This window comes from Scyliorhinus canicula, chromosome 5 (assembly GCF_902713615.1).
Source record: "Scyliorhinus canicula chromosome 5, sScyCan1.1, whole genome shotgun sequence".
Lineage (NCBI taxonomy): Eukaryota > Metazoa > Chordata > Chondrichthyes > Carcharhiniformes > Scyliorhinidae > Scyliorhinus > Scyliorhinus canicula.
In genome coordinates, this window is record NC_052150.1 from 9,707,083 (window position 1) to 9,734,500 (window position 27,418).

At 47.4% G+C, this 27,418-nt stretch overlaps 1 protein-coding gene across 3 annotated transcripts in view; it reads left to right on the forward strand.

Moving 5' to 3' along the window:
• atp2c1 (ATPase secretory pathway Ca2+ transporting 1) overlaps nt 1-27,418 on the forward strand; it is a 132,838-nt gene that overhangs the window by 7,030 nt on the left and 98,390 nt on the right. For all 3 annotated transcript variants that reach the window (XR_005460603.1, XM_038796557.1, XM_038796558.1), the window contains exon 2: nt 27,092-27,202. Coding sequence is in view for 2 of the 3 variants with exons in the window: in XM_038796557.1 (XP_038652485.1) it covers nt 27,092-27,202 (111 nt within the window). In the remaining variant the exon portion in view is untranslated. The remainder of the gene's footprint in view (nt 1-27,091; nt 27,203-27,418) is intronic.

Here is a 27,418-nt window from a genome sequence, read left to right on the forward strand (position 1 = left end):
CCTGGTCTACATGTGACTCCAGATTCACAGTAATGTGGCTGACTCTTAACTGCTCTCCAGTGTAATTAGGGGTGGGCAACAGATGCTGTCCCTTCCAGCGACACCCACATCCAACGAACGAATAGAAAATGCATGCATGTCTCCAATTATTTGAAAGGATAAATTTCCTTTTGAATGCGATGAAGCTGAACACAAACCAAAATACTATGTTGTAATTAAGTGAATGAGTAAAGTAGCATTTGTTGTAAATCTCACCACACTTGGCTTGAGTTTGTATGGTTCCTTGTAATAAAAATAAAGTATTTGCTATCTTTGTTGGTGACATTTTTGTATTTTGGACATTAGGGATTGCACCCCTCATTCCACCTGCACAATTGATTGTCCTTCAGGCTGTGTAAGAATGTATTCACTCTTTCCTAGTATCCCACATAAAATAAAGTGTTTGGGAAAGATTGATTTACTGTCCCAAGGATAGCAGTTCTTTTTTTAAATATTGAGATTACCCAATTATTTTTTTTCCAATTAAGGGGCAATTTAGCATGGTCAATCCACCTAACCTGCACATCTTTGGGTTGTGGGGGTGAAACCCATGCAGATACTGGGAAAATGTGCAAACTCCACATGGACAGTGACCCAGGGCCGGGATTCGAACCTGGGTCCTCAGTGCCGTAGTCCCAGTGCTAGCCAGGATAACAGTTCTCATGGCTTGTCAAGTATCTTCCTGGAGATCACATCATACCTAGTCTCTCTTTATTCATCTATGTTCTCATTACTCCAGCCTGACAACTTAACCCCTTGTGAATTGAAATGGATTTGGATTTGTTTTATTGCCACGTGTACTGAGGTGCAGTGAAAAGTATTGTTCTGTGTATAGTCCATTTGGATCATTCCATACGTGAAAAAGCATAGGGTGTACATAAATACGCAATGTAAATACATAGAAATAGGCATCGGGTGAAGCATACAGGAGTGCAGTACTAACTAATTAGCTTGGAATTACTTTTATTTATTGTAATTATCAAAATCCTTTCATGGTATCAGAAATCTAGCAGTTTGAAAATACATTAGAATCATGGAATCCTTACAGTGCAGAATGCAGCGAGTCTGCATCGACCATATTCTTCCCCCCCCCCCCCCCCCCCATAACCTAATCTTTGGATACTTAGGAGCAATTTAGCATGGTCAATCCATTTAACTGACACATCTTTGGACACTAAGGGGCAATTTAGCATGGACCTGCACACCTTTGGGCTGTGGGAGAAAACCGGAGCACCTGGTGGAAACCCATGCAGACACGGGGAGAACGTGCAATCTCCACACTGACAGTCACCTAAAGTCGGAATCAAACCTGGGATACTGGTGCTGTGAGGCAGCCGTGCCGCCCCTGTAAGTGAAGGTGATCCTGCAATTGGAACAGCTTAAATAAAAAATGAAGCATTTAAGAAAGGAATTGGGAAAGGAATGTTAAATATATTTAATTTGCTTATTTTGAAAGGCAGTCCCTGCACTCGAGCGTAATCACAAGGGATACAGTAGCTTTGCTTAGTTAAAAGAGCAGGTTTGACCTTATTAACGCAAATCCATGCCTTGTGGATTTTACTGTGGCAGAATCTGATAAGCTGCTTCAGCTTTTAATGTACACTTACTGGAACTGGGATCTCCTGTAAATCAAGCAACAAGCTTTGAGGACAGACAGGCTATAAAATTTCCACCTGGCTATATGGCAGGTAGATTTTAAAATGGATTTTCCCTGTGGCAGTTTTACCCTTAATATCCTCTCATATCCTAATCATGAAAATATCATGGACAATTTGGCATTTCTATCAAAATTACTTGTTAAAATATTTAACATTGGTATATTCGTTTTGGTGCTTTATGCTGAGCCAGACTTTCATTGCGCTTTAATGCTACAATATTCCAACCTGTAGCGAACAAATGCTAATGAAACTGCAACTAGACAATGGTAACTTTTATTCTTTATCTGTGGCCCAGGACAGACAGATTTGCATTTTCCTTGTAAATAATTGTATGCCAGGCTAACAAGAAGGATTATGAACCCGTCTGCAGCTCAGCACAAAATGTAGTTGTCAATTACATGTTTCAATTCACTCTACTGGTGCCCTCTGACACACATTGAAGTCTGTGAAGTTATAATTGAGAAAAGTATTTTTCTAAATCCATTCAGGAAAATGTGCGATGAAAACATGACTTTCTGTAGCCAATGTAAAACTGTGAACATAATTATGTAATTGTTATTAATATCTAATGTCTCAGCTTGACCGTGGGATATTACAGCCATTGCGGACCATATATTTTGCAAGTGTTTTGTTACAGTGGATAAGATCCTGCGTGCAATCAGTTTACAGATCAAACTCATAATGCTAAGTTTTGTGTGTGTTGCTTAGCAATGTTAAAGATAATCCACTGAAAGATTTCAATGTGTGAAGCAAAATGGAAATGCATTTATTTATTCATTTTTCATAAAGCAAGTCTCACAATGCTGTGTGTTTTTTATAGTTTTGATGGACTACTCATTTTTTTACAGCACAGAGGCACTCTGGCCTTCAAGCATCTGTCTACCTTAATCACATTTTTCAACACTGGGCCCGTAACCTTGTATGCTTTGTAATTTCAAATGCTCATCTAAATAATAAATGTTGTGCGGGTTCACGCCTCCATCAACCTTTCAGACAGTGAGTTCCAGATTCTAATGACTGTCTGCGTGAAAATGTTTTCCCTCCCATTCTCTCTAAAATCTCTAACCCCATACTTTATATCTATACCCTCTGGTTATTAACCCGTCCGCTAAGGGGAAACTATTCCGTTCTATCCACCCTATCTATGCCCGAATAATTTTGTACACCTCAGTCAGGTCTCCCCTCTGCCTTCTCTGCTCCAAGTAAAATAACCCCAGCTTCTCTTGATAGCTGAAATTCTCCAGCCCAGGCAACATCCTGGTGAATCTCCTTTGCACCCTCTCTCTCATGCAATCACTTCCTACAGTGTGGCGACCAGAACTGCGCACAGTACCCCAGTTATGGCCTAACCAGCGTTTTATACAGTTCCATCATAACCTCCCTGCTATTATATTCTCTGCCTTGGCTAATAAAGGCAAGTATCCCATATGCCTTCAAAACTATCTTATCTACCTGTCCTGCTGCATTTGGGAATCTACCGACATGCACACCAAGGTCCCTCTGATCCTCTGTACTTCCTCCCATTCATTGTATTTTCCCTTGCCTTGTTAGTCCTCTCATTTTTTCGCATTACTTCTCACTTTCCAAGGTTAAATTCCATTTGCCACTGTTTGGCCCATCGAACCTACCTGTCTATATTGTCCTGTAACCGAAGGCTTTCCTCCTCATTATTTACCACACCACCAATTGTTGTGTCATCTTCTAACTTACTGATCGTACCTTCCACATTCTAGTTCAGATCATTAATGTACATCACAAACAGAAAGAGACCCAGCACAGATCTCTGCGCAACATCACGGGACACAGACCTCCAGTCACAAAAACAACCTTCGACCATCACCCTATGTCTCCTGCCACTAAGTCAGTTTTGGATCCAATTTGTCAAATTGCCCTGGATGCCATAGACTCTTAACTTCCTGACCAGTCAGCCATGCGAGACCGTGTCAAAAGCCTTGCTGAAGTTCATGTAGACTACATTAGTTGCACTACTGTCATCTACAGACCTAGTCACCCTTTGAAAAATTCAATCAAATTTATAAGCCCTTTGATAAAGGCATACTGACTAGTGTTGATTAATCCTTGCCTACCCGAGTGGAGATTAATTCTGTCCTTCAGAATTTTTTCCAATAGTTTCCCTACTATTGAAATTGGCCTCGCTGCCCTGAAAAGTCACGGTTTATCTCTACCACCCTTCTTGATGAAAGGCAGCACATTAGATGTCCTCCAGTCCTCTGGCACCTCTCCTGTGACCAGAGAAGATTTAAAAATTGTCAGAGCTTCTGAAATCTCCTTCCTTGCCTCCCACAGCAGCCTGGGATACATCTCCCCTGGGCCTGGGGATTTATCCACTTTCAAGCCTGCTAATACCATTAACCCCCTCCCTATCAATGTTAATTTGTTCAAGTACATTGCTGTCCCCCTCCGAGATTTCTATACCTACATAGCCCTTCTCCATAGTGAACACCGATGCAAAGTACTCATTTAAAACCTCACCTGCATCTTCTGGCTCCCCACACACATTGCCATGCTGGTCCCTAATGGGCCCCACTCTTTCCCTGGTTATCCTCTTGCTCTTAATATAATTATAAAACACTTTGGGGTTTTATTTTACCCATCAGTAATTTTTCATGTCCCCCCTTTGCTCTCCTAATTTCTTTTTTAAGTAACCCCATGCACTTTCAGTGTTCCTCTGGGGCTTCCAATGTTTTGAGTCCTCAGCATCTGCCACAAGCCTCCTTTTTATTTCCTTCTCCAACCCTGGATACATAGAACATAGAACAGTACAGCACAGAACAGGCCCTTCGGCCCTCAGTGTTGTGCCGAGCCATGATCACCCTACTCAAACCCACATATCCACCCTATACCCGTAACCCAACAACCCCCCCCTTAACCTTACTTTTTTTATTAGGACACTACGGGCAATTTAGCATGGCCAATCCACCTAACCCGCACATCTTTGGACTGTGGGAGGAAACCGGAGCACCCGGAGGAAACCCACGCACACAGGGGGAGGACGTGCAGACTCCACACAGACAGTAACCCAGCCAGGAATCGAACCTGGGACCCTGGAGCTGTGAAGCATTTATGCTAACCACCATGCTACCCTGCTGCCCCTACCTCTTGACATGCAGGATTCTCTAGACTTGTTGCTCCCACCCTTCACCTTAAGGGAACATATTTGCTCTGTGCCCTCTCTGTTTCCTTATTGAATGATTCCCACTGCTCTGATGTAGATTTTCCTTCAAGTACTTGCTCCCAGTCAACTTTGGTCAGATCCTGTCTCCGACATCATATCTTCAGCCATATATTGATCTGCTCTATCCTCCTCTTCCTATACTCACTGGCACGTGGCACCACTGAGTGTAATCCAGAGATTACAACCTGAGGTCTTTTTTTTCAATCTGCCACCTAGCTCCCTAGATTCTTGTTGCAGGACCTCATCCTTCTTTCTGCATTATGCTGGTGGTACCAATGTGAACCACAACCTCTATCTGTTCGCCCTCCATCTTCAGAGTGCCCTGCAGTCAGTTCAGTGACATTCCTGGCACGAGGAAGACAACAAACCATCCTGGCGTCATATCTGCGGCTGCAGAAATGCCTATCTGCACCCCTCACTTTCGAGTGCTCTACCACTATTGATCTTCCACTCTTTCTCCTCCCTCCTTTATTTATTTATTTATTATAAATTTAGAGTACCCAATTCATTTTTTCCAATTAAGGGGCAATTTGGTGTGGCCAGGGGCAGCACGGTGGCATAGTTGGTTAGCCCTGCTGCCTCACGGCGCCGAGGTCCCAGGTTTGATCGGGTCTCTGGGTCACTGTCCGTGTGGAGTTTGCACATTCTCGCCGTATTTACGTGAGTTTCGCCCCCACAACCCAAAGATGTGCAGACTAGGTGGATTGGCCACGCTAAATTGCCCCTTAATTGGAAAAAATGAATCGGGTACTCTAAATTTATATTAAAAAAATAAAAATTTAGCCCCTTCTGTCCTGCCTTGTTATCAGTCCCATTTGTTTCCTATTGCAGAGTTAAAAGTGAAGAGGTTGTCAAACAATTTGTACTCTGCGGCAAGGCAGAAACGTGGTCCATCATAAAGTGACATTGTGGTTGCATGATGATGTTATTTCACATATATTTTGAAGATGGTCTTAATGTAGCTCTTTTCCTAAAGTGGTGACACCCTCAATTACAGCATGTATTTACGTGGTGTTCCCTTGTGGGCAATGCAGTATTCCTGCAAAGGTAGATACCAACTCCCCTCCGGTCTACTCCGACTTCATATGTTCATATTGTACAAGGTAGACAGGAAAATAGACTTGCAGCCGCAGTCAAATCAGCCATGATCTAGTCTGATGGCGGAGAAGGCTCAAGGGCCAAATGTCCTTTTTTAAAATAAATTTACAATACACAATTTTTTTTTCCAATTAAGGGGCAATTTAGCGTAGTTAATCCACCTACCTTGTACAACTTTGGGATGTGGGGGGTGAGACCCACACAAACACCGGGAGAATGTGCAAACTTCACACGAACAGTGACCCGGGGCTGGGATCGAACTCGGGTCCTCAGCGCTATGAGGCAGCAGAGCTAACCACAGCGTCATCGTGCCGCCCCAGGTGCCGAATGACCTACTCCTCCTAATTTGTAGGTTTGTAAGTGGATAGGAAAAGCATGAGGGGAATAGGTTAGGAAGGGGACGCAAAACAACAAAGGTACTAAGGAAGTTTTGAAGATTGGAAAGGGTGTTGACAATGAAAAAGGATTTTGAAAGGGAGGTCCTAAAGGTGGGGATATGGTGGCTGAAAGAATTTCTGCCAGTGCTACATGTTCGGGATGTGAAATAGACTCAGTTTGGAGGTACAGGGGGTCTGTGGACGTGCTTAGATTAAGAGGCAATCATGGAGGGCAACAAGGGGATAATTTTAAAATATAAGCTTAAGATAATTAAGTGGACGTGGGCAATATTGCAGAAGTGGATAAATCTGAATTTTGATATTTCAACTTTCAACTGCCTGGAGATTTTGAATTTTGAATTGAAAGCACACGGTTTGATAATGCAAGGCCACATTCCAAGGTGAAACAAATCACCCTCAGGGCAGTGTGAAGAAGGAGACATTTCATATCATCAAGACACCCATCGAAATCTGAGGAAGAGACATTAAAAGTGCGAAAGTCATAGAACATAGAACATAGAACACTACAGCGCAGTACGGGCCCTTCGGCCCTCGATGTTGCGCCGACCTGTGAAACCATCTGAAGCCTATCTGACCTACACTATTCCATTTTCATCCATATGTCTATCCAGTGACCACTTAAATGCCCTTAAAGTTGGCGAGTCTACTACTATTGCAGGCAGGGCGTTCCACACCCCTACTACTCTCTGAGTAAAGAAACTGCCTCTGACATCTGTCCTATATCTCTCACCCCTCAATTTAAAGCTATGTCCCCTCGTGTTGGTCATCACCATCCGAGGAAAAAGACTCTCACTGTCCACCCTATCTAACCCTCTGACTATCTTATATGTCTCTATTAAGTCACCTCTCAGCCTTCTCCTCTCTAACGAAAACAACCTCAATTCCCTGAGCCTTTCCTCGTAAGACCTTCCCTCCATACCAGGCAACATCCTAGTAAATCTCCTCTGAACCCTTTCCAAAGCTTCCACATCCTTCCTATAATGTGGTGACCAGAACTGCACGCAGTACTCCAGGTGTGGCCGCACCAGAGTTATGTACAGCTGCAGCATGACCTTGTGGTTCCGAAACTCAATCCCCCTGCTTATAAAGGCTAGCACACCATATGCCTTCTTAACAGCCCTATTAACCTGGGTGGCAACTTTCAGGGATTTATGTACCTGGATGCCGAGATCTCTCTGTTCATCTACACTACCAAGAATCTTGTCATTAACCCAGTACTCTGCATTCCTGTTACTCCTTCCAAAGTGAACCACCTCACACTTTTCCGCATTAAACTCCATCTGCCACCTCAATGGATATTGAAACATAGACAGGCACACCTAAAACCCCTTGGAATTACACAATGGTTGATGTATTACGAGCAAAGGCTGCCTGGCCATTAGGAAGTTTGCAGGTGACACAGACGCTGTCAAGAAAGTTTTAATGTGGAGATGCCAGCGTTGGACTGGGGTGAGCACAGTAAGAAGTCTTACAACACCAGGTTAAAGTCCAATAGGTTTGTTTCCAATGACTAGCTTTCGGAGCACTGCTTCTTCCTCAGGTGAATGAAGAGGTAGGTTCCAGAAACATACATATAGACAAAGTCAAAGATGCGATGCAAGACGATGCTTTGAATTAATAATTAAGTCTTTACAGATCCAGAGAGAGGGATAATCCCAGGTTAAAGAGGCGTGAATTGTCTCAAACCAGAACAGTTGGTAGGATTCCGCAAGCCCAGGCCAGATGGTGGGGGGTGAATGTAATGCGACATGAATGCAAGGTCCCGGTTGAGGCCGTACTCATGTGTGCGGAACTTGGCTGTAAGTTTCTGTTCGGCGATTCTGCGTTGTCGCGCGTCCTGAAGGTCGTCTTGGAGAATGCTTACCCGGAGATCAGAAGCTGAATGCCCTTGACTGATGAAGTGTTCCCCGACTGGAAGGGAACATTCCTGCCTGGCAATTGTCGCGCGATTTCCGTTCATCTGTTCTCGCAGCGTCTGCATGGTGCAGAATCCTATTCGATTCTATTAAAAAAACTTAATTTAGGTACGTGGTCATTGCTGGTTAGGCCAACATTTATTGCCCATCCACAGTTGCTCTTCAGAAGGTGGTAGTGAGTTTTCTTCTTGAACCGCTGCAGTCCCTGAGGTGTCGGTACATTCATAGTGTTGTTAGGGAGGGAGTTCCAGGAATTTGACCCAGTGACAGTGAAGGAACGACGATATATTTCCAAGTCAGGGTGGTGAGTGACTTGGAGGGGAACCTCCAGGTGGTGAGGTTCCCAGGTATCTGCTGCTGTTGTGCTTATAGATAGTAGTGGTCATGGATTTAGAAGGTTTTGACTAAGGAACCTTGGTGAGTTTCTGCAGTGCATCTTGTAGATGGTTCACTCGGCTGCCACTGTTCGTTGGTGGTGGAGAGATTGAATGTTTGTGGAAGGGGTAACAATAAAGCGGGCTCTTTGTGCTGGATGGCGTTGAGCTTCTTGAATGTTGCTGGAGCTGCACTCATCCAGGCAAGTGGAGATCATTCCATTACACTTGTGCCTTTTAGATGGCGGACAGGCTTTGGGGTTGGGGGGGGGGCTGTGGTCTCATCGTAGGATCCTAGCCGTTGACCTGCTCAGGCAGCCACTGTATTAATATGGCTAGTCCAGTTCAGTTTCTGATCAATGGTAACCCCCAGGATGTTAATTGTGGGGTTGGCAGTGGTAATTCCATTGAATGTCAAGGAGCGGTGGTTAGGTCCTTTATTGTAGGAGATGGTCATTGCCTGCACTTGTGTGGCGCGAATGTAACTTGCCACTTGTCAGCCCAAGCCTGGATATTGTCCTGGTCCTGCTGCATTTGGACATGGACTGCTTCATCGTCTGCTGAGTCGCGAGTAGTGCTGAACATTGTGCAGTCATCTGCAAACATCCCTACTTCGAACTTTTTGATGAAAGAGAGATCATTGCTGAAGCAGCTGAAGAAGATTGAGCCTAGGACACACCCTGAGGAATTCCTGCAGTGATGTTCTGGACCTGAGATGATTGACCTCCAACCATCACAACCATCTTCCTTTGTGCCAGGTTTGACTCCAACCAGTGGAGAATTTTCCCCGCTTCCCATTGACTCTAGTTTCGCTAGAGATCCTTAATGTTATATTCAGTCAAATTCTGCCTTGATGTCAGGGCAGTCACTCTCACCTCTGACATTCAGCTCTTTTGTCCATATTTGAACGGAGGCTGTAATGAGATCAGGAGCTGAGTGGAACCCAAATTGAATGTCCATGAGTAAGTGCTGCTTGATTACACATTTGATGACTCCTTCCATCATTTTGTTGATGATGGAGAGGAGACTGATAGGGCAGAAATTGGCTGGGTTGGATTTGTCCTGTTTCTTGTGTACAGGATGCACCTAGACAATTTTCTATATTGCTGGGTAGATGCCAGTGTTGTAGCTGTACTGGAACGGCTTGGCTAGGGATGCAGCAAGTTCTGGAGCACAAGTCTTCAGTATTATTGCCGGAATATTGTCAGGGCCCATAGGCTTTGCAATATCCAATCCTTCAGTCGATTCTTGATTATTATATGGAGTGAATCATATTGGCGGAAGACTGACAATCTGTGTTGCTGGGGACTTTCGGAGCAGACCAAGATCGATCATCCCTGGCTGAAGATTGTTGCGAATGCTTCAGCCTTGTATTTTGCACAGATGTGCTGGCCTCCATCATTGAAGACGAGAATATTTGTGGAGCCTCCTCCTCCACTGAATTTAATTGTTACCACCAAGCACGGCTGGGTGTGGCAGGATTTCAGAACTTAGATCTGATGCGCTCATTGTGGAGTCGCTTATTCCTGTCTGTTACTTGTCGGTTTTGCTGTTTGGCACATCAGTGGTCTTGTGTTCGAACTTCACCAGGTTGACACCTCATTTTTAGGTTTGCCTGGCGTTGCTCCTGGCATGCTCTCCTGCATTCGTCATTGAACCAGGATTGATCCCATAGCTGGATCATATTGGTAGAGTGGGAGATATGCTGGGCCATAAAGTTGCAGATTGTGGTTGAGTACAGTTCTGCTGATGGCCAATAGCGCCTCATGGATGCCCAATCTTGAGTTGCGAGATCTGTTCAAAGCCTATCCCATTTAGCACGCTTATAGTGCCACATAACACGATGGAGGGTATCCTCAATCTGAAGATGAGACGACTTCACCACAAGGACTGTGGGGGTGGTCACTTCTATCGATACCATCAGATGCATCTGCAGCAGGCTGGTTGGTGAGGATGAGGTCAAGTATGTTTTTCCCCCCCTTGATTCCCTCAACACCTGCTACAGTTCCAATCTAGCAGCTTTGTTGTTTCGGACCTGGTCAGCTCAATCTGTGCTGGTAGTACAGAGCCACTCTTGGTGATGGACTTTGAAGAAATCCTGATTCATCAGCTAATGGTGGAAAGTATGTGGTAATCAGCAGGAGGTTCCTTGCCCATATTCAACCTGAAGCCATGAGACTTCATGGGGTCCAGTCAATGTTGAGAACTCCCAGGGCAACTCCATCCTGACTGTATACCACTGTGCCGCCACTTCTGCTGGGTATGTCCTGCCAGTGAGACAGGACATACCCAGGAATGATGATAGTGGTGTCTAGGACAGTGCCTGTAAGGTATGATTCTGTGAGTATGACTATGTCAGGCTGTTGCTTGACGAGTCCATGAGACAGCTTTAGCACAAGCACCCAGATTCTAGTAAGGAGGGCTTTGCAGCATCAACAGGGCTGTTGTCATTTCTGGTGCCTGGGTCAATGCTGGGTGGTCTGTCTAGTTTTATTCCTTTTTTTGTGTGTTTAGTAGCAGTTGAATACAATTGAGTGGCTTGCTAGGCCATTTCAGTGGGCATTTAAGAGTCAACCACATTGCTGTTGGTCTGGAGTCACATGTAGGCAGACCAGGTATGGGTGGCAGAGTTCCTTCCCTAAACGATATTAGTGAACCAGATGGGATTTACGGCGATCAACAATGGTTTCCTCGGCATCATTAAGAACATAAGAACTAGGAGCAGGAGTAGGCCATCTGGTCCCTCGAGCCTGCTCCGCCATTCAATGAGATCATGGCTGACCTTTTGTAGACTCAGCTCCACTTTCCAGCCTGAACACCATTACCCTTAATCCCATTATTCTTCAAAAAACTATCTATCCTTATCTTAAAAACATTTAATGAAGGAGCCTCTACTACTTCACTGGGCAAGGAATTCCATAGATTCACAACCCTTTGGGTGAAGACTTTCCTCCTAAACTCAGTCCTAAATCTACTTCCCCTTATTTTGAGGCTATGCCCCCCTAGTTCTGCTTTCACCCGCCAGTGGGAACAACTTGCCCGCATCTATCCTATCTATTCTCTTCATAATTTTATATGTTTCTATAAGATCCCCCCTCATCCTTCTAAATTCCAACGAGTACAGTCCCAGTCTACTCAACCTCTCCTCGTAATCCAACCCCTTCAGCTCTGGGATTAACCTAGTGAATCTCCTCTGCACACCCTCCAGTGCCAGTACGTCCTTTCTCAAGTAAGGAGACCAAAACTGAACACATACTCCAGGTGTGGCCTCACTACTAACACCTTGTACAATTGAAGCATAACCTCCCTAGTCTTAAAGTCCATCCCTCTAGCAATGAAGGACAAAATTCCATATGAGTTCGTAATCACCTGTTGCACCTGTAAACCAACTTTTTGCGACTCGTGCACTAGCACACCTAGGTCTCTCTGCACAGCAGCATGCTTTAATATTTTATCGTTTAAATAATAATCCCGTTTGCTGTTATTCCTACCAAAATGGATAACCTCACATTTGTCAACATTGTATTCCATCTGCCATACCCTAGCCCATTCACTTAACCTATCCAAATCCCTCTGCAGACTTCCAGTATCCTCTGCACTTTTCGCTTTGCCACTCATCTTAATGTCGTCTGCAAACTTGGACACATTGCCCTTGATCCCCAACTCCAAATCATCTATGTAAATTGTGAACAATTGTGGGCCCAACACTGATCCCTGAGGGACACCACTAGCTACTGATTGCCAACCAGAGAAACACCCATTAATCCCCACTCTTTGCTTTCTATTAATTAACCAATCCTCTATCCATGCTACTACTTTATCCTTAATGCCATGCATCTTTTATCTTATGCAGCAACCTTTTGTGTGGCACCTTGTCAAAGGATTTCTGTAAATCCAGATATACCACCTCCATTGGCTCATCCGTTATCTACCGCACTGGTAATAGCCTCAAAAAATTCCATTAAATTAGTTAGGCACGACCTGTCCTTTATGAACCCATGCTGTGTCTGTCCAATGGGACAATTTCTATCCAGATGCCTCGCTATTTCTTCCTTGATGATAGATTCCAGCATCTCCCCTACTACTGAAGTTAAGCTCACTGGCCTATAATTACCCGCTCTCTGCCTACCTCCTTTTTTAAACAGTGGCGTCACGTTTGCTAATTTCCAATCTGCCGGGACCACCCCGAGTCTAGTGAATTTTGGTAAATTATCACTAGTGCGTTTGCAATTTCCCTAGCCATCTCTTTTAGCACTCTGGGATGCATTCCATCAGGGCCAAGAGACTTGTCTACCTTTAGCCCCATTAGCTTGCCCATCACTACCTCCTTAGTGATAACAATCCTCTCAAGGTCCTCACCTGTCATAGCCTCATTTCTATCAGTCGCTGGCATGTTATTTGTGCCTTCCACTGTGAAGACCGATCCAAAAAACCTGTTCAGTTCCTCAGCCATTTCCTCATCTCCCATTATTAAAACTCCTTCTCATCCTCTAAAGGACCAATACTTACCTTAGCCACTTTTTTTTGTTTTTATATTCTGAGCAAGTTTACTCTCATGATCTATCTTACTCTTCTTTATAGCTTTTTTAGTAGCTTTCTGTTGCCGCCTAAAGATTTCCCAGTCCTCTAGTCTCCCACTAATCTTTGCCACTTTGTATGCTTTTTCCTTCAATTTGATACGCTCCCTTATTTCCTTAGATATCCACGGTCGATTTTCCCTCTTCCTACTGTCCTTCCTTTTTGTTGGTATAAACCTTTGCTGAGCACTGAAAAATTGCTTGGAAGGTACTCCACTGTTCCTCAACTGTTCCACCATAAAGTCTTTGCTCCCAGTCTACCTTAGCTAGTTCTTCTCTCATCCCATTGTAATCTCCTTTGTTTAAGCACAAAACACAAATATTTGATTTTACCTTCTCATCCTCCATTTGTTTTTTAAATTCCACCATATTGTGATCACTCCTTCCGAGAGGATCCCTAACTATGAGATCATGAATCAATCCTGTCTCATTACACAGGACAAGATCTAGGACCGCTTGTTCCCTTTGTTGCTCGTTCTGGGTGAGTGTGCTTAACACTCAATTTGGCTGTTTCGTTCGTTAGCTTTGGAGTCGCCAGGTATCGTTAAGATACCGCCACAAGTTTCAAGGTCAAGTTCAAAGCAATAAAACCATACATCAATTAGTAAGTTCAAACAAGACACGTTTATTATATTACAGTAATCTACTAATCATGCATATAAACTATAAGACTAGGCTAATCCTACTACTAATAGGCCAAATACTTATCTGGATAAGGGGACTGCCGGATCAGGGAACAACGGCTTCTAGCTTTGTCCTGGGTCCGCAGGCTTCCAGTGGTTATGGTCTAAAGGGGTCAGGAGTGTTTATTCCCGTAGCGTGCGTTGTGACTTACTTGCTGGCAGCTTCTGTCCAGACCTCTCCTGCACAAGGTTCTTCTGCTGCAACGGCGTTCTGTTGGGAGGGCTAGCTGGTCAAGGAGAGGCTGGCAGAGAGAGCGAGCTGGGGTCGGGGTCTCTGTTTCATACTCCTCTCAGGGTCTTGCGCCCACTTGGGCGGACCCTCTATACCCTTGTAATCGATTGGGTCTCTTCCCAATCGATTGATTTGAATTCCCCAATAACGGGACAGTATCTCAATCACTGGGGCGGTTCTTGAGACTCATTGTTTTGGGCTTCTTTGGCGCCGAAAAGTCTGGCCTTCCATTTAATGTATCGATTAGTGTTAACTTGTGTCTTTTGTGCCTGGGGATCGCCCGGTATCGCCTCATTAATATGTTAACTGTTTCTTTTCATAGCGTTGTCTGGTTTCAGCAACAGCCAAAACTGGTTTCTGCAGCAGTCCAAATATACAAGCGCTCTGCAGGCTGCTTGCTTTTTACAACATGTCCATTTTCCTTGCATTCCTTGCAATCTTCCATTTTGTGTTTGGGCAGTGGTCACCCCAGGTGGCTACACCTCGTAGGTTCCATTATATACTGTTCTAGGAAACTATCGCGGATGCATTCTATAAACTCCTCCTCAAGGCACCCTTGACCGACCTGGTTAAAACAATCGACATGTAGATTAAAATCCCCCATGATAACTGCTGTACCATTTCTACATGCATCCGTTATTTCTTTGTTTATTGCCTGCCCCACCATAATGTTACTATTTGGTGGCCTATAGACTACTCCTATCAGTGACTTTTTCGCCTTACTATTCCTGATTTCCACCCAAATGGTGCAACCTTATCCTCCAGAGCACCGATGTCATCCCTTACTATTGCCCGGATGTCATCCTTAAATAACAGAGCAACACCACCTCCCTTACCATCCACTCTGTCTCAGATATTTTATTGAGTTTTAATTCCACCATCTGGTGTGGTGGGATTCGAACCTGGGTCCCCAGATCACTACCCTGGGTCCCTGGGTGACTAGACCAGCGACAATACAGTAGTCCCCCGTTATACCGCGCTCCGCAATACCGCGGTTTGCGATATACCGCGGGGGGGCTTATGGACCCCAACTGTCAGTTGTGTCAATTTCAGCGGCCGGCTCACTTTGATCCGGAGAGGGAAGCTGCTCTCTCACTGAAGCAATCAGCCGGCCGCTGAAATTGACACTGCCCGCTGCTCTCTCCCTCCAATCAGTACCTCAGCAGCCACAGTACCCCAGCAGCCACGGCCTGTACCCCAGCAGCCACGGCCTGTACCCCAGCAGCCACAGCCTGAACCCCAGCAGCCACAGTACCCCAGCAGCCACAGCCTGAAGCCCAGCAGCCACGGCCTGAAGCCCAGCAGCCACGGCCTGTACCCCAGCAGCCACAGCCTGAACCCCAGCTACAGAGGGCAGGGGCGATGTGAGACCATGCTGGTCTTGCAGAGGCCCGTATGACCTCCTCCTGTGTTCTCTGCTCTCTCCCTCCAATCAGCCGGCAGTGTCAATTTCAGCGGCCGGCTCACTTTGATCCGGAGAGGGAAGCTGCTCTCTCACTGAAACAATCAGCCGGCCGCTGAAATTGACACTGCCCGCTGCTTTCTCCCTCCAATCAGAAACATTAAAACCTAAAAGTTGGATTGGAGGGAGAGAGCAGCGGGCAGTGTCAATTTCAGCGGCCGGCTGATTGTTTCAGTGAGAGAGCAGCTTCCCTCTCCAGATCAAAGTGAGCCGGCCGCTGAAATTGACATTGTTTTAATTAGATCCACGATGGGGGTTTTAAATTTATTTGAAAATCTATGCTAGCGCTTCCCATTGTGAGTCTACGGGGGTCTGACCTCTCCACCCGCCCCCCCCCCCCCCCCCCGTAGACTCTCAATGGGAAGCGCTAGCATAGATTTTTAAATAAATTTAAAACCCCCATCGTGGATATCCGCGGCTCGGTTGCAACGCGGGAGGCTGTCTTGGACCCCAACACCCGCGTTATAAAGGGGGACTACTGTACTACTAAACCGCCGCCTCCAAAATTTGACCCCATCCAAGAAACCAGCTCACTTAAATTGGCTGAAGCATTTAAAATCTATACCTCAAAAACAAAGAACACTTTGCCGTATTTATGGAACATTTTTTAACGCGATTCAAACTCCCCTTGTTTCCGAAAGGTGCGTCTCTTTGAGTTTCTCTTTGTGTGTGTGTGTGTGTGTGTGTCTGTCTCTCTCTCTCTCGGTGCCCACCTGCTGGCTGCACCCGCCCCTGTCGGCGCCCGACTGCACCCCCGTCGGCGCCAGCCTGCCCTCCCGTCGGGGCCAGCCTGCCCCCCCCCCCTGTCGGCTCCCGCCTGCCCCCCCGTCGGCTCCCGCCTGCCCCCCCTGTCGGTGTTTGCCTGCCCCCCCTGTCGGTGTCTGCCTGCCCCCCCCCGTCGGTGCCTGCCTGACCCCCCTGTCGGTGCCCGCCTGACCCCCCTGTCGGTGCCCGCCTGCCCCCCCCGTCGGTGCCCGCAAGCCTCCCCGTCGGTGCCCGCAATCCTCCCCCGTCGGTGCCCGCCTGCCCCCCTGTCGGTGCCTGCCTGCCCCCCTGTCGGTGCCCGCCTGCCCCCCTGTCGGTGCCCGCCTGCCCCCCTTGTCGGTGCCCGCCTGCCCCCCCTGTCGGCGCCCGCCTGCCCCTCCCTGTCGGCGCCCGCCTGCCCCTCCCTGTCGGCGCCCGCCTGCCCCCGCCTTGTCGGTGCCCGCCTGCCCCCCCTTGTCGGTGCCCGCCTGCCCCCCGTCGGTGCCTGCCTGCCCACCCCCCTGTCGGTGCCCGCCTGCCCCCCCGTCAGTGTCCGGCTGCCCCCCGTCGGTGCCCGCTTGGTCTGCGCCCGCCTGCCCCCCTTGTCGGCTACCCCCCCCGTCAGCGCCCGCCTGACCCCCCCCCCCCCCCCCGTCGGTGCCCGCCTGCCCCCCTGTCGGTGTCCGGCTGCCCCCCCCCCGTCGGTGCCCGCTCTCTGCCTGCGCCCGCCTGCCCCCCTGTCTGCGCCCGCCTGCCCCCCCTGTCGGCTACCACCCCCCCCTGTCGGCGCCCGCCTGCCCCCCTGTCGGCGCCCGCCTGCCCACCTGTCTGCGCCCGCCTGCCCCCTCTGTCTGCGCCCGCCTGCACCCCTGTCGGCGCCAGCCTGCCGCCCCTGTCGGCGCCAGCCTGCCGCCCCTGTCGGCTCCCGCCTGCCGCCCCTGTCGGCTCCCGCCTGCCGCCCCTGTCGGCTCCCGCCTGCCGCCCCTGTCGGCTCCCGCCTGCCGCCCCTGTCGGCTCCCGCCTGCCGCCCCTGTCGGCGCCCGCCTGCCGCCCCTGTCGGTGCCCGCCTGCCCCCCCGTCGGTGCCCGCCTGCCCCCCGTCGGTGCCCGCCTGCCCCCCCGTCGGTGCCCGCCTGCCCCCCCCATCGGTGCCCGCCTGCCCCCGTCGGTGCCCGCCTGCCCCCCGTCGGTGCCCGCCTGCCCCCCCGTCGGTGCCCGCTTGCCCCCCCGTTGTCGGCGCCCGCCTGCCCCCCCGTTGTCGGCGCCCGCCTGCCCCCCCGTCGGTGCCCGCCTGCCCACCCCCCGTCGGTGCCCGCCTGCCCCCCCGTCAGTGTCCGGCTGCCCCCCGTCGGTGCCCGCTCGGTCTGCGCCCGCCTGCCCCCCTTGTAGGCTACCCCCCCCCCCCGTCAGCGCCCGCCTGACCCCCCCCCCCCCCCCCCCCCCGTCGGTGTCCTGCTGCCCCCCTGTCGGTGTCCTGCTGCCCCCTTGTCTGCGCCCGCCTGCCCCCCTGTCTGCGCCCGCCTGCCCCCCCCTGTCGGCTACCACCCCCCCCCTGTCGGCACCCGCCTGCCCACCCCTGTCGGCGCCCGCCTGCCCCCCCCTGTCGGCGCCGGCCTGCCCCCCCCTGTCTGCACCCGCCTGCCCCCCCCTGTCGGCGCCCGCCTGCCCCCCCTGTCTGCGCCCGCCTGCCCCCCTGTCTGCGCCCGCCTGCCCCCCCTGTCTGCGCCCGCCTGCCCCCCTGTCTGCGCCCGCCTGCCCCCTCTGTCTGCGCCCGCCTGCCTGATCCCCCTCTGTCGCTCTCGCCCCCCCTGCACCCCCCCTCTGTCAGCGCCCACCCGCCTTGCCCCCCCCGTCGCCGCCTGCCTCCTCTGTTGGCGCCCGCCTGCCTGCCCCCCCCCCCCCCCCCGGTGTCTGGTCTGCCAGCCTGCCCCCCCTTCTGTCGGTGCCCAACCGCCTACCCCCCCCCCACTGTCGCCGCCCACTCCGCCCACTGTCGGCGTCCGCCCACCTGCCGACCCCTCCCTCTGTCGGCGCCTGCCCCCCCTGTCAGCGCCTGCCCCTCCCTCTGTCGGCGCCTGCCCACCTGCCCCCCTACCGACGCCCACCTGCCCCTCCGTCCCCCTACCGACGCCCACCTGCCCCTCCGTCCCCCTACCGACGCCCACCTGCCCCTCCGTCCCCCTACCGACGCCCACCTGCCCCTCCGTCCCCCTACCGACACCCACCTGCCCCTCCGTCCCCCTACCGACGCCCACCTGCCCCTCCGTCCCCCTACCAACCCCCAATTGCCCCTCCCCCTCGGTCGGCACCTGCCAGCCCCCCCTTCTGTCGGCCCTCGTCTGCGCTCCTCTCGGTGTCGTAAAAATGCAAGCCTTTGTTAAGGTACCGTGCCCAATAATCGTTTTGGTCATAATTCTGCTCTTATATAGCTGTTTTTTAATAAGCTATAGAATTGGGCTTGCCACATCCCTTTGTTCTTCTAGCACCTGTTCCCCCATCACAGCATACCCTCATACAGCTGACATTCTTATATCTAAGCTGTACCAATTAATTGAATTAAACTGCAGCTGTTTTTGTTTTGCCAATTGGTGCAATCGATATTTGTAATTTTCTGTCCTCCTTCAAAGTTCACCTGTTATCATCTACAAGCTTGTTTATGCTTCCCATATATATATTTCATTGAACATGTTATTATTCGAGCCAGGTGGTGTTCAGGTTGGTTCAGGCATGAGACAACTTTATGAAAAAATGTTATGAGTAATTTAATCTATTTTAATTGCAGGTTTCAGAATGCTGACTGCAAAATATGTGCGATATTATTGTTTGATTTTATTGTAGGTTTATCTTTAATCATTACATTCAGTATTATTAATCACTATGCTTAACTTAATCAGAAAATGCAAACTTTATGCATCAACAAGGAAATCAACTAGTCAATCTCCCATACAATTTAAATCTTCAGGGCAAACAAATTTAGTGTGGGGGACGATAAGACAAAAGAAAGCATGGCAAGGACGAGATGTGGAAAGGGAGAGGAAATTGAGGGAGTCAGATCAACATGCATTGGGCGATGGCAGGATTAGAGTACCAATAGTGAAAGGGAAAGAATACTAGCGAAATTGTGTGGGAAGGAGTTGCTGTAGATGGAAAATATGGATGGGGGACTGTTGTTGGAGAGAGGGGCAATCTTATTGTAAAAGGGGAAATTAAGTCAGGGGCGGGTATAGGACTGGGGCAGAAAGGATAGGATTGTTGGGGGGTAATGGCTTTGGACAGGATTGAGAGTCGTGAGACCCAGGAGGTTTAGTAGGAGAGAGTGAATGATTACAAATTAATGACTGAAGTGGGAGAGGGTGAGGGGGGGGGGGGGGGGACATCGTCCTTTGGCAATCAATGGCATTACCATCACTGAATCCCTCACTATCAACATCCTGGGGGTTACCATTGACCAGAAACTGAACTGGACTAGCCATATAAATACTGTGGCTACAAGAGCAGGTCAGAGGCTAGGTACCCTGCGATGAATAACTCCCCTCCTGACTCTCCAAGCAAAACCTGTCCACCACCTTACTAGGCACAAGTCGAGTGTGACGGAATATTCTCCACTTACTTGAATGAGTGCAGCTTCAACAACACTCAAGATACTCAACACCATCCAGGACAAAGCAACCCGCTTGATTGGCACCTCTTCCACAAACATTCACTCCCTCTGCCACCGACGCACTGTAGCCGCTGTGTGTACCATCTCCAAGATGCACTACAGGAGCTCACCAGGACTCCTTGGGCATCACCTTCCAAACCTATGACTACCACCACCTAGAAAGGACAAGAGTAGCCGATACAGGGGAACATCACCATCTGCAGGTTCCCATCCAGGTCACTCGTCATCCTTACTTGGAAATATATCGGCCATTCCTTTACTGTTGCTGGGTCAAAATCTTGGAGTTCCCTCCCTAAAAGCACTGTGTGTCTACCTGCACCACATGGACTGCAACGGCTCAAGAAGGCAGCTCACCACCACCTTAAGTGCAGTTAGGAATGGGTAGCAAATGATGGCCTAACCAGCAAAGCCCATATCCTATAAAAATTAATTTAAAAAAAAAAGTAGAACTGTAATCGCTTATGTCACGCTATCCTATTTACAACTCACTCTGCTTTTGGAAATATCAAGGGTGTGAACCTTAACTTTGTCCTCCCAATGCAAACCAGCCAGGCAACAATTTAAAATATTCTGAGACTCACCCACTGAAATACTCCACCAATTCTACAGTTAAACTGCGCTTTACAGCAGACAAGAACAGGCACTGGAAATTGGCAAGATCCTTCTTTAAGTGCATCTCGTTGGCTGCTATTTTAACTGTGGGACTGAGCTGACATTGGGTTGTGGCTCTTCTGCAGGGGCAACAAAATGGGAAGAGGATGCGAGGCCACAGAGGCCCCAAAAAAGGTAACTGTTTTAATCTTCCCGGTTGAACAATGAGTGTTCGTATCAGCCCCACAAGAAATGTTTAGGCATCCTTTCTCTGGGCATTCCCTATTAACCCCATTTGATCTACCAACGTGCTAAGGATCATTCCTTCAGTCCCAGTGGCCTCTTTATGCCCCATATTCCACCTCCCACCCGTTGCTACTGCTTCCAGGTGGGCTTGGGAAGAAACTGACTGGAACATAGATGGGCCTGGAATTTGAAATATATTGGACACTCTTCTGCTAAGATTAAGGGGGTTTGCTGTCCAATTCCAACTAAACTGAGCCTGTCTTGCCCAAGTTAATATTGGGGCTTGTACTTTGGCAGTGGACACTTTTAACTGTTGGGAAAAGCGGAATATACCACACCCTGGGTATCATGTTCAGATTTAGTGTGAAGAGTGGTAAGTACTAGGCTTCGTATTTTGACCGCCAAGCTCACTTGACAGTTTTAAATTTGATGAATTGCAGTAAATTTCACAGATTCATTGCTCATGATGGATTCCTTGTGAAAAAAGACCAGCATGTCAGGTAGATATCTCTTTACCTTATTTCAAAGTTCACATCAAAGTGAGTGGATGACACTTCAACTTCATGAAGGGTGCCCATTCATACTTCTAGCTGTTAAATGTGGAAAATGCTTCTGTCTCCGGATGCTCCACACTGTGGTTCACCCACCATCTACATTGATTGCTGAGTAGGGGCAATAAAATATTAAAACTGAAGGTGTAAATTTCCAATAGACAGAAAAATGTCTCCAGCTGAATAACTTTTTAAAGAAAGTTTTTTCTGTTGCAGAACCTTTTGTTTACTGTGTCAAGTCGGTACATGATAGAGAAGATCAGCAATGATACCCTTTTTATGTATATAGTGTAGGATTCTGAGGTTTAGATAAAAGGAACACATACGTGGGAGAACTCCACAGGCTGATAAGAGCAGTCATTTTCCTATCTTACTCCTATCCTCGACTCCAGTGTAACCCATTGTACAACAATCTTTACCTCCACTTAACTTATCTAGTGATACTTTTGGTCCACAAAGTTTAGAATAGAGGACAAAGTAGGGGGAAAGCTTTGCCAGTTTTTGTGCATTAGTTTATCGTGTTATTTTACTGTAAACATCAACTGTCATTGGGTAGGGGAACTGTTAACTGGGATTAGTCAGCATAGTGATGGTCATATTTTATTGTACCGCATGACTTCTATTAGAAAGTTTATACCACCCACTCGTGTCCATGTAGCTCTGAAGTGGTATGGGATCCATAATGCCAGTTAAAGAACAAAGAAAAGTACAGCACAGAAACAGGCTCTTCGGCCTTCCAAGCCCGCGCTGACCATGCTGCCCATCTAACCTAAAACCTTCTAAACTTCTGAGTTCCATAACCACCTATTCCCATCCTATGCATGTATTTGTCAAGATGCCCCTTAAGCGTCACTTTTGACAGATTTGCTCAACGTTCAAAAGCATTGGACTTCTATAAAACTCTTGTTTTTATTTACTTTTCTGTGTTGCTGCTTCAAAGAACGATTCGTCAATTGCAAACCAAATACATAACAATTCACACTTTAAAATGCTGAGTTTTAAAAATACATTCATATTGTTTTGTAAAGTGCTGACCAAGAACACAACAACTTTATCTTTAAATCAAACCATGCCTTTATTAGTAAAATGTAAAAAAGTCAACACTAATGACTGCTACAAGATTGATTCTCTTCCATGAATCACATGAGAATGCTTCTATTCCCCTCTAAGTCTACCACTATAAGTTTACAAGCATAGATTTTAACTACTAATACTTACCTAATGAACCTGCAGGGCCGTCGCCATTCACTTGCGGTGGCTGGGAGTAAAGAGAGATCAGACTTCAAGTCAGAGCTTGAGGCTTCTACGATGTTGTTCCTCGAGATTACGCTGATGGAATCTCTGGCGCTCATATAGACCTCGCTGGCTTCTAATCACATGCTCACAGAGCAGCACTAATCAATCACTGTCCTTTCTGGTCATGAATGTTGAAAGAATCGTGACCCGGGGGTTGTATTTCTTCTCCGGCATGGTCAGTCTTTACCTTGAAGACATTTATTGTCCAGTATCATGCTGACTCTTTATGGCCGGTTGTAAAATCATAGACATTTCTGGTAAATCACATAGGTCACAACCTAAAGTAATTTGTTCTGCTGACCATATTCTTGAAGTTAAAATCTCTCAGTTAGCCACAATTCCCATCAGTTCATAGTAGTGTCCTTTGCTCAACCATTTTGTATCAGGCTGCAAATGGCTGGCGACAAAAGAATAGTTGAGTACATTAGGCTTGTCTGATAATATTTGAAATGTGTCTTAAATTTGCATAACTATCATTGATCTACATCCTTTTTGGAGATCATGTCAAAGCCAAATCAAACCATCGTGGAACCTTACAAGGTAAGGGTAGATACATTGAGTTTGTATCTATTAGAGTTTAGAAGATTGAGAGGTGATCTTATTGAAATATATAAGACCCTGAGGGACTTGATAGGGTGAATGTTAAAAGGATGTATTTCCCCAGAGAGCGGTGGAGGCAGGGTCAATGAATATTTTAAAAATAAATTTAGAGTACGCAATTATTTTCCTTTTTTCCAATTAAGGGGCAATTTAGAACATAGAACATGCAATGTGTAGAAGGAGGCCATTCGGCCCATTGAGTCTGCTCTGACCCATTTAAACCATCACTACCACCACATTGCGATAACCCAATAACCCCTCCTAACCTTTATGGACACCAAGGGCAGTTTAGCATGGCCAATCCACCTAACATGCACATCTTTGGACTGTGGGGGTCAGGGCAGCACGGTGGCGCGGTGGGTTAGCCCTGCTGCCTCACGGCGCCGAGGTCCCAAGTTTGATTCTGGCTCTGGGTCACTGTCCGCGTGGCGTTTGCACATTCTCCCCGTGTTTGCGTGGGTTTTGCCCCCACAACCCAAAGATGTGCAGGGTAGGTGGATTGGCCACGCTAAATTGCCCCTTAATTGGAAAAATGAATTGGGTACTCTAAATTTTTTTTAAAAATTCTTTGGACTGTGGGAGGAAACCGGAGCACCCGGAGGAAAGCCATGCAGACACGGGGAGAACGTGCAGACTCCGCACACACAATGACCCAGCGGGGAATCGAACCTGGGATCCCTGGCGCTGTGAAGCCACAGTGCTAAGCACGTGTGCTACCGTGCTGCCCAATTTAGCGTGGCCAATCCACCTAATCAGCACATTTTTGGGTTGTGGGGTGAAACCCACACAGACACGGGGAGAATGTGCAAACTCAACACGGACAGTGATCCAGGGCTGGCATTCGAACCTGGGTCCTCAGCGCCGTAGACCCAGTGCTGACCACTGCACCACATGCCGCCCCGGTCAATAAATATTAGTATGGCATTTTTGATTAACAACGATTGTTGGGGGTAGGTGGAATGTCGAGTTGAGGCACAATCAGGTCATCAGATCAGCCAGGAATGTGGAGTAGGCTTGATGTGCCGAAAGGCCTACCTCTACTCCAAATTTGTGTGTATGTATATGTATCATACTTGGCTGCTGGACCACCTTTTATAAACATCTTTTACAAAAGTGTAGGCTTATGTGGGTTACTGTATTTTAAAAAAATATATATCTTCCAAACTCAAACAAGGTTAGGTTACAAAACCCACCTGCAAACACAATAGTTATACGTAGTAGTAACACTTTGCCCCACCCCCAGCGGCAAACCGATCCTTGAACATGGATAGGAATAGGAACGACGCCACCGCGCATAAAACCCTTTTTCAAGAACATCTGAATCAAGGTGTAACTTACTTTACAGGCGAGATAAGAGGATAGCAACAAAATCAGCCTTTTCACTTCAAGACAAATACAGTGGGGGGAAACAAAGTGTTTCTGAGAACATTGTGCACGATAATTGAACCATTGCTTTGTAAAGGGCAGCACGGTAGCATAGTGGTTAGCACAAATGCTTCACAGCTCCAGGGTCCCAGGTTCGAATCCCGGCTTGGGTCACTGTCCGTGTGGAGTCTGCACGCTCTCCCCGTGTGTATGTGGGTTTCCTCCGGGTGCTCCGGTTTCCTCCCACAGTCCAAAGATGTGCAGGTTAGGTGAATTGGCCAGGCTAAATTGTCCTCCGGGTCCAAATGGCCCTTAGTATTCGGTGGGGTTACTGGGTTATGGGGATAGGGTGGAGGTATGGGCTTGGGTAGGGTGCTCTTTCCAAGAGTCGATGGGCCGAATGGCCTCCTTCTGCACTGTAAATTCTATGAATCTATAAATCAGCAAATGGATGGGAATTCTGAAACAACTTCCATGCTTGCCCTATTTGCTGATTTGAAGTTTCTGGCACCTCAGTGGGTTTTGTTACTTGTGCTGACGAAAGAGGTAATGTATTAAATATGTTCCAACTCTGCCAAAGTGAAACCATTTACTTTCCCAAGTTTGTTTGCCTGTTCGGGTGTTCTTTCTTTGCTGCTAGCTCGCATTTTGAGCAGTAGCTGCCTTGCCGACAGGGAGGGTGTTGAGTAATCTGTAATATATTGGTTACTACAATTGAAAGTCTGAATGTCGTTCCCAAAATTAGCTGTAGACAGTTCTCAATGGATCAATAATGGCAGGAATTTTATAGCTTTAATGTTTTATCAATTGCATTCTTAAGTGCCTCCTTAGTGCATCATGCTCCCACACAGAAAAGGTCTTATGAAGGTTTTTAACAAATTCTCTTTGCCACATCTGGGCCTGTATCAAGATGGTATGTTTTTCTTCTCTACAATAACGTCACTGCTACTCTGTCAGATGAATTTGAGTAAAGGAACTACTCACAGGGTAGCAGGGTAGCATGGTGGTTAGCATAAATGCTTCACAGCTCCAGGGTCCCAGGTTCGATTCCCGGCTGGGTCACTGTCTGTGTGGAGTCTGCACGTCCTCCCCCTGTGTGCGTGGGTTTCCTCCGGGTGCTCCGGTTTCCTCCCACAGTCCAAAGATGTGCGGGTTAGGTGGATTGTCCATGCTAAATTGCCCGTAGTGTCCTAATAAAAGTAAGGTTGGGGGGGGGGGGGGTTGTTGGGTTATGAGTATAGGGTGGATACGTGGGTTTGAGTAGGGTGATCATGGCTTGGCACAACATTGAGGGCCGAAGGGCCTGTTCTGTGCTGTACTGTTCTATGTTCTATGAGAATTACATGATAGCCTGCCACTCATTCATCCTTAACAAACCGTAAAGTGTTGCTTATTGTTTCGGCTGGTAACCTTGGGACGATTGTAAAACCAGTGAAACCGGTTATTCTCTCATCAGGAATTTCAGGCTCAGTGACTACTGTACCATGGAATTCAGACAACCTCATCAATTAAAATGAATTTGCCTGTAGTTTAGAATTAATCCCAGAACTTTTATTTATACAGTATTACACTTTCACAATGTCAGAAGACATCAAAGCACTTGGCAGCCAATGAGTTATTTCATTGTACACTTTAATAACAGCAATGTCTTCCGAAATAAATCTTTTCTATTTTGGTTGCTCACAAGCCAAGTACTCTCCTGAGTCAGTGGGGGTGTGAAGTTGAAGTGTTGGAGAGAGTGCACAAACCTCCAAACAACTTGTTTGCCTGACCCTTCAGGCATCACATGTCTCATGTGGCAGAGCCTGCAGATTGCATATTCGATTTATCAGCCATCTCAGAACCCATCGAACTAGAGTGAATGCAAGTCATCCTCGGTCCTAGGGAACTGCCTAAGACCAAGACTTGTGCATAACAAAATCCCATAATCTACAATGAGATAAATGACCAATTAATCTGTTTTGTGAAGTTGGTTGGTTGATTGATACATGTTGGTCTGGACAACCTCTATTCTATTGTCTTTTAATAGTGTAATGAGACCCTCCAAATCCACCTGAACAATGAGATGGGGGTCTTGCTTTGACATTGCATCCAAAAGATTGTACTTCTGACTTGCTGCACTTCCTCAGAATTACATTGAGTTGTAAGCCTGCAGTTTTTTGTTGGTCTGCCTGGGCTCAGTTCTGTAATACTCCTTGCTGATCATATTTTTCTTTTAAAATCATTGTGTAGCCAACAATGTTAACATTCACAATTTTCCAGTTGATAGTTTGTCAGGTATGTGCCATAGAAGTTAGCTGTATCATTGTAATCTCTAAATAGTTGCACTACTCAATTATGCTTTGTTATCTGAATAGTTAATTTCCAATACAATTCAAAGTCTTTTTTTGTGTCTGACACCTTAGGTTCCGGGATCAGAGGAGTTATACCACAGTGAAAATGAAATAATGATTCCGGTACTGTCATCAAAAAGGGCAAGTGAACTACCTGTTGATGAAGTTGCCAGCATTTTGCAGGTAAAATGTATATAAACGTTGCGGGGAAGTAGGTGTGGGATTTGTTGTGTCTCTGTATACGTGGCAATAAACAAATTCAATCCAATCCAATTTAAAGGGCCATTTTCACATGGGCTTACTGCGTTAATGAAATATATAACTTTTCTTTAAAGTGTTTATTGCTGGACAGTATTACTTTATTTGTTCAAAGAAATTGTGGTGTGAAAAATAACTTGA